Source organism: Orycteropus afer, unplaced genomic scaffold (genome assembly GCF_000298275.1).
Source record: "Orycteropus afer afer isolate SDZICR_OR568_19922 unplaced genomic scaffold, OryAfe1.0 scaffold00250, whole genome shotgun sequence".
Taxonomy (NCBI): Eukaryota; Metazoa; Chordata; class Mammalia; order Tubulidentata; family Orycteropodidae; genus Orycteropus; species Orycteropus afer.
The window spans coordinates 836,900-845,043 of record NW_006921837.1 but is presented as its reverse complement, the minus strand read 5'-3'; the positions used below and the strand labels follow the sequence as shown (position 1 = coordinate 845,043).

Genomic DNA, 8,144 nt, shown 5'->3' with positions numbered 1-8,144 from the left:
AAAAAAAAAAAAAAAAGAATTAGGGACATATGGAATACTCCTAAAATAATCCTTTTTTTTATAGTAAGGGTACTTGTTTCAAAATCAAAAGTGGTGCTGGGCTAGCTGGAAGTCTGGGGAAAACACATATCTCCCTTGCCGGGTCTCACTTCCAGGCTGAAAGATGGTATCAGTAACTTAACTAGTGTTTAGAGCTCCTTGAAATGAACTCCCTTTGACACAGAAAAAGGTTGTGATGGTGCCTATTGGGATGTAAATAAGTGAAGGGTGGGATCATGTGAGGCTCTTTTAAAAGAGGTAAATGTGAATGGGGCAGATCTTGGGCTTTGTTGGGGAAACTCAGTATACAAACATTACAGACCCAGATCCTTTTTGTTTTCTTTTCTCCAATAGACTTAGTTTTTACATTTTCTGTCTTTAGTAATGAAGGTGATGCCATCAAAGTTTTTGTGCGAGTTCGCCCACCTTCAGAGGGCCCTGCATCAGCTGAGGGAGAGCAGAGCTTATGCTTATCTGTGCTCTCCTCCACTACTCTCCGGCTGCACTCCAATCCTGATCCCAAGACCTTCACGTTTGATCATGTTGCAGACATGGACATTACTCAGGTAATGATCATTTTAATTTTAAGGAAACTTGACTTTTCATTTGGAATGTATAAGCCTTTGTTATTTGTAGGGATTTTATTTCTGTTTGATCTCAGATAAGATGTTCAAACTTTCTTTAAAATTTTTTTTAATCTAATTTTATTAAGTAGTTTTCTTCCTCCTTCATCAAACTTTGTATCAGAATGACATAGCCTGCCTTTTTCCCCCTTCCCATTCTTTGATGGAAATCGAACCAAAAAACCAAACTCACTGCTGTTGGGTCGGATCTGACTCACAGCAACCCCTCCTTGGGTTTCCGAGATGGTATCACTGTGGAAGTAGATCGCCCAGTCTTCCTTCTGAGGAGTGGCTGCTGCTGGGTTTGAACCGCCAACCTTCTGGTTAGCAGTCAGATGCCTTAGGCACTGCGCCACCAGAGCTCCTTTGATGGAGACAATGAGGATGTACTTTTCAGGGCTACTTGGATGAGTACTTGATAAGTACTGTCAAGCTGGCTACTTTAAAGAGAGTGATAGATTTTGGATTACTGTGATGTCAATAACTTTTCTAACTAAGGACAATTTAGTTAAAATCTAGTCGGCCCTATCCAATAGAATTTTCTGCAGTGAGGAAAATGTTTTGTATCTGTGGTGTTCAATACAGTGGCCACCAGCCACATGTAGCGATATAAATTTAATTAAAATTAAATTTAGTTCCTTAGATGCACTAGCCACATAGGGCTATTGAGCATTTAAATTTGACTGGACATCACAGATCTAAATTATTCCTTATATTTTTTCTTTTCATTTAAGGCAATGCTGGCCAATAGAATTATAAAGTAAGCCACATATATAACTTAAAATTTTCTAGTTGTTGTTAGTTGCTGTTGAGTTGGCTCTTATTCAGTGGCACCTAACAACAATATATTCACAATATCATTTCAACATGTAATCAGTATAAAACAAATTATTAATGAGATTTTCCGTTGTTTTTGTTATACCCAGTCTTTAAAACCTGGCATTTATTTTACACTTATAAACCCATTGCTGTTGCATCAGCTCTGACTCATGGTGACCCCAAGCATGTCAGTAGAACTGTGTTCTATAAGGTTTTCAATGTCTTATGGAAATAGATTACCAGGCTTTTCTTCTGCAGCACCACTGGGTGAATTCAAATTGCCAACCTTTTGGTTAGTAATGGAGCTCAAACCATTTGTGCCACTCAAATGAATAGGACCTTTTTTTTTTTTTTTTTTTCCCTACTTAGGTATACTGCCTTTCAGTTGATTCTGATTCATAGTGACCCTGTTGGACAGAGTAGAACTGTCCTATAGGGTTTCCAAGGTTGTAAATCTTTACGGAAGCAGATTGCCTCATCTTTCTCCTGTGGAGTAGCTGGTGGGTTTGGACTGCTGACCTTTTGGTTAGCAGCCCAGTACTTTAACCACTGCACCGCCAAAGTTCCTTTCCATACTTACTTTGTTGGTTGTTGTTATATAACGTTGAGTCGGCCCTGACTCATAGCGATCCCTCCTTGGGTTTTCGAGGTGGTATCACTACAGAAGTAGGATTGCCCAACCTTCCTTCCGAGGAGTGGCTGGTGGGTTTGAACCGCCAGCCTTCTGGTTAGCAGTCAAGTGCCTTAGGCACTATGCTACCAGAGTTCCTTCCATACTTACAGATGTGTCAATTTGAATGAGGCACATTTCAGGAGCTTAATAGCCACATTTGTCTCATGGCTACTGTATTTGGCATATAAGTCTAAGGTTCTTGCATGGCTGATAAGGCTGTGTCTACTTATATAAAAATGAAAATAAAAATCACATATTGATTATTTAGCACAAGCTCCTAAGAAAATTACTGAATATAAGGCTGTGTATTTTTTGCTAACACCAGTATAGTATTTGCATGCAATGGACTATGCAAAGTCCTGTATAAAGTCTGTTCTAATTTTTCTGAAATGTTAACATATTTGGTGCTTACATTTACAGGAATCTGTGTTCTCAACTGTGGCCAAAAGCATTGTGGAATCTTGCATGAGTGGTTATAATGGTACCATCTTTGCTTAGTAAGTTGCTGACATATAAGTTGCTTACATGTATAACCATATATGGCTGCTGTAACAAATTATCACAAATTTAGTAGCTTGAAACAACACAAATTTATTATCTTACAGTTTGTAGGTGGGAAGTTCAATGTATGTCTCTCCAGGCTCTATGACAGAATCAGTTTCCTTGCTTTCTCCACTTTTTATAAAGCTGGAAAGGGTTCTCTGCTTTTAAAGCCTCGTGTGATTAGATTGGTCCGATCTGGATAATCCAAGATAATCTCCCTTCTTAGGGTCTTTAACTTTAATCACATCAGCAAATTCCCTTTTGTCACTAAGGTAACATAATCACAGCTTTGGGGGATAGGATGTGCACATAGTTCAGGTCCCATTTTCTGCCTACCATAGTGCTTATCAAGAAATATGAAAGTATGTGAAATAACTTTTTACCACATTTTGACTTGGTGAATTTAATCATAATTTGTGTGAGTGAGAGTGTCTGTGTATGCTTTTATGCATATATAGTCTTCATTTTTCTGTACTGCAGATACTTTAAATTAATGAGCTTTCAATTTTGCAATAATTTTAGATTTATAGAAAAGTTGCAAAGATAGTACAGAGACTTCCCATATACTATTCATCCAACTTCCCCTAATGATAACTTCTTATCTAACTGACTCATTTGTCAAAACTAGTAAACTGATATTGGTATATTACTGTTAACTAAACTTCAGATTTTTTATTTAGATTCTGCCAGTTTTCCCATTAATATCTTCTTTCTGTTCCAGGATCCAGTCTAGGAAGCTACATTGCATTTAGTAATGCTATCTCCCCTTTTTTCTCTGTCTGTGAGTTTTTAAGTCTTACTTTGTTTTTCATGACCTTGATAGTCTTGAGAAGTACTGGCCAAGTATCCTGTAGAATGTCCCCCAATCTGGGTCTTTCTCATAATTTAATAGAGTTATAGGTTTTTGGAAAGAATTCTACATAAGTGAAGGAAATGCCCTTTTTATCACATCATATCAGTAGGTCATGATATCCACGGCTAATGATAACCTTCATCACTTGGGTAAGGTAATTTTCCAGGTATGTCTACTATTAAGGTTACTATTTTTTTTCCTTTCTATGCTCTGTTCTTTGGAAACAGGTCACTAAGTCTAGTCCACCCTCAAGGTGATGGAGAGGGTATTAAGTTGCACTTTCTGCAGAGGGCAGTTCATAAATTATTTGGAATTCTTCTGTAAGAAGATTTGTCTCTTCTCTTTCATTTATATGTTTATTCAATTGTTTATATAATATAACCAAAACCAAACTCACTTCCAGTGAGTTAATTTTTAGGACAAAGTAGAATTGCCTTATAGTATTTCCAAAGTTGTAAATCTTGACAGAAGCAGACTGCCTCATCTTTCTCCTATGGAGTGGCTGGTGAGTTTGAACCACCGACTTTTTGGTTAGCAGTCAAATGCTTTAACTGCTGTATTACCAGAGGTCCTTTTATATAGTATGAACTCATGTATATTTATTTTATACTTTTGATTATAATCTAATATTACATTATTTATCTAATTGCTCAAATTCTTTCAGCTTTGCAAATTGGGAGCTCTTTTAGATTAGTGGCTGGTGGATTTGAACTGCCAGCCTTCTGGTTAGCAGTCAAGTGCCTTGGGCACTATGCTACCAGAGGTTATATATATATATATATATATATATATATATATATATGTAATAAGTTCATACTGATGCCTGACTCTAGGTACTACAGGGTTTATCCTAGCCTTTCTTACTTGTTTATCTGTAACTTCCCTTTCTGACAGGGAGCAACGTGGCTCTTCTCACTTTCTATTGTTCCTTTACTTAGTTGTTCAACCCTACCCACCAGCCACTCCTTGGCTTCTTTCATTTACTAAAATCCATTTAACATTCATCTAACTTGCATCAATACCTCATTCCTTTTTATTGCTGAATAGTTAAAGGTATACCATAGTTTATCCATTGCCCTGTTTAAGGACATCTTGGTTGCATCCAGTTTTTAGTGAGTGATTATGAATAACTCACTGCTGTCAAGTTGATTGCAACTCATAGTGACCCTTCCTTGGGTTTCCGAGATGGTATCTCTGTAGAAGTAGATTGCTTTGTCTTCTTTCCGAGGAGTGGCTCATGGGTTTGAACCACCAGCTTTCTGGTTAGCAGTCACATGCCTTAGGCATTATGCCACCAGAGCTCCCTATTATGAATAAAGCTTATACAAATATTTGAATATTGGTTTCTGTATGAACATAAGTTTTCACATCACTTGGGTAATGCCTAGGAATGTGATACCTGGTGTGTATGGTAAATCTATGTTTAACTCTTTAAGAAATTGCTCATTTATCTTCCAAAGTGGTTATATCATTTTACATTTTCACAATCATGTATACCGAAAAGTGAGTGATAATCCTGAATTTCTAAATTTTGGCCACCTCAAAACATTGCTACAGATTTAATGTTGGCATATCATCTAGAGAGGAAGAAAGCATATGTGCACAACTTGAAGAATATAATCAATGTCACTAAACTGTACGTGTAGAAACTTTGAATTGTTATATGTCTTGCTGTGTGTATTCTCATCAATAACAAAATAAAATTGAAAGAAAAACAGCCTTGGCAGTTATCCAAAGTGAATTTTAGTATCATTTCAAATATATTTCATAAGTAGGAATGTATAAATTTTTGGTGTAATTATTGAATTATTGAAACATTTTTTTCTATCAATAGACTTTGTATTGAGAACTAGAGGTTATTAATAGGATGCAGTGAATTATAGAATGTATTTTTTTGGGTATATGTCTTTGGCTTCATCTATAATTGGCTCAAAATACAAGAAAATAATAAAACATTAAAATGTTTTTTTAAAAAAAACAAACTGTGTTCATAGTGCCCACGCATTCTACTATGAAAATTTGCCTTAGTTTTTCATGCTTATTTAAAGAGGAAAGTAGTTAGTTGTGAAACAGAACTAAATTTTCTTTTTTTGGTAATTGTGATTTGGGTGAAATTTACAGAACAAATTTGTTTCCATTCAGTAATTCATACACATTTTTTTTTCTTTTTAATTTTTATTGTGATTTGGGTGAAAGTTTGCAGAACAAATTTGTTTCCATTCAGTAATTCATACACATTTTTTTTTCTTTTTAATTTTTATTGTGATTTGGGTGAAAGTTTACACAGCAAATTCACTTTCCATACAGCAGTTCACATACACTTTTGTCTCATGACATTGACTACAATTTCCCACAATACAACAGCTCCCCTCCCACTTCCTCCCCATAGTTACCTCTTTCCTATGTTCTTCCCTCCCATGCACTCCTGCCTCCCGAGCTGTCTTCCTGTGCATATACAGTCCTTCTGTTCTCCCGTGATTGTTCTCTCCAAGGAGTGTATCTACCTAATGTAAATGTTCAGCTCGTATGCCTGTGTTTCGTTGTCTGGAAGCCACAGGAGTGGGTTCAATTCCAGACCTGAAGGGCAGCTAGGGACCATAGTGTCAGTAGTTCCGTCAGGCTTTATCAGACCAGCAAAGCTGGTCCCCTCCCTTTTTTTTTTTTTTTAAATGATTTTGAGTTTTGTTTCACATTGTTCTCCTGTTCTGTCTAGGATCTCCTACATAGATCCCCCTCCGAGTGGTTGACAGTCATACACATTTTTGTTTATGACATTTTTTTGCAATCCCCACAATGTAATAGCGTTCTTCTCACTTCCACTCTGTGTCTACCATTTCCCTTCGTCCTTCTTTCCTATCCCTTTCTGCCTTCCTAGTGCCCTGGCAAATGCTGCCCTTTTGATCTCGTATGGTTGATTGTTGTAAGGCGTGTGTACCTTCCTGATATTACTTACTTTATAGGACTTACTGTCATTTGGTTGAAAGTTGAGACATGGAAGTGAGTTCAGTTCCAGGCCTGCAGGGTATCTAAGGGCCATAGTCTCAGGGGTTCCACCAGTCTCAATCAGACCACTGAGCCTGGTCTTTTTTATGATAATGGATTTTTTGACAGTTTTTTCCCACTCTATCTGGGACTTGTATTGTGATCCTTTTCAGAGTGGTCAGCAGTGGTAGCTGGGCACATCTAGTTTCTCTCTCAGAGTAGCAGAGGCTGGGGTTTGTGTGGTCCATTAGTCTCTTGGACTAATTATTGACCTCCATCTTTGATTTTCTTTGCTATTCTTTACTCTGGATGGGGAGAGACCAATAGTTGTACCTCAGATGGTTGCTCACTAGCTTTTAAGACCTGTGTTGCTACTCACCAAAGTAGGATTTAGAACATTGTCTGTGGACTATGTTATGCCAATAAATTTTCTTTTTGAGAGTGAAGCGGATAACTATTTTCTCCTACGTTTTCTCAAAAGAGTAATTTTTCCCCCACAGAATATTTTGTACTGTAAAGTTAAAAAATGAATTCAATTATAGCCACAATTGCCATAAAAATTGTTTTTTCATAACTATTTTCATTGAAGACCCTATAGTCATACCAATTATAATGATTAATTTGTGGCATGTCTTAATGACTTAATGAATATTGCTCTTGGTAGTCATTGATAGAAATAAGAAACATTTGGAGAGAAATGTGTGATTTGTTGAGTGGATGACCGTGTGTTCTGGTTTACCCAGGACAGTTCTAATTCTAGAGTAATTCTTAGTAGTGTCTCCTTCACTCTCAAGTGTCTGTTCGTACAATCATTTATAGGGTCACTATTTGTGAATGAGTCAGTAATACTTATTTCTGAGTCTAAGTTATTAAAGAGCTTTTGTTTTCTTCAGAAAGAAAGGTAAACAGCTAGGTTCTACTGTTTTGAGGGATATTTAACATAAATTAAACTTTAAATTTTATATTTTTGTTATGAATTAACACTAAAATTGTTTGACACCCTAACAACATACAATTTTTTTTTTTAATTTTTATCTTTTGAGAATCCTATTTAAGTAGAAAATCAGGGAAAATATGACACTATATACAAAAATCAAACCTGTAGCATGTAGGTTTTTTTTTCCCTTTATTTTTAAGTGAAGACAATGCAGTATCATTTAAAGGCAGAATTTAGGAAAGGAATTACTTAGGAAATTAAAAATGATTACAAAAGTCCAGTTGGTTCTGGTTAAAGTAGGATATGTCCATGAATTTATGTAAATATTAAAAATAATGAGGTAGATATCTATTTATTTGTTTAGCAAGATATCTGAGCTAAAATCAAGGGGAAAACCAGGTTGGAAAATGAAATGAAGAGTGTGATTCCAGTTTTCATAAATAAAACTTTCATTTGAAAACTCTGATGAGTATGTTTGCTTAATTCAGAAGCATGTACTGGATAGTTAACAGTGCTGAGATAATAGGGATTGGATTGGAGAGAGAAGGAAGTCATTAATTTCTTACTATATATATTATTGGGAGCTCTGGTAGCATAGTGGCTAAGACACTTGCCTGCTAACTAGACGGCTGGCAGTTCAAACCCACCAGCCACTCCTCGGAAGGAAGGTTGGGC

At 36.3% G+C, this 8,144-nt stretch overlaps 1 protein-coding gene across 1 annotated transcript in view; it reads left to right on the top strand.

The window, feature by feature from the left end:
* The window catches only part of KIF15 (kinesin family member 15), a 103,487-nt gene that overhangs the window by 13,699 nt on the left and 81,644 nt on the right, over positions 1-8,144 (top strand). Inside the window, exons 3-4 of the mRNA XM_042782160.1 lie at positions 422-605; positions 2,575-2,651. Coding sequence (XP_042638094.1) covers positions 422-605; positions 2,575-2,651 — 261 coding nt within the window. The remainder of the gene's footprint in view (positions 1-421; positions 606-2,574; positions 2,652-8,144) is intronic.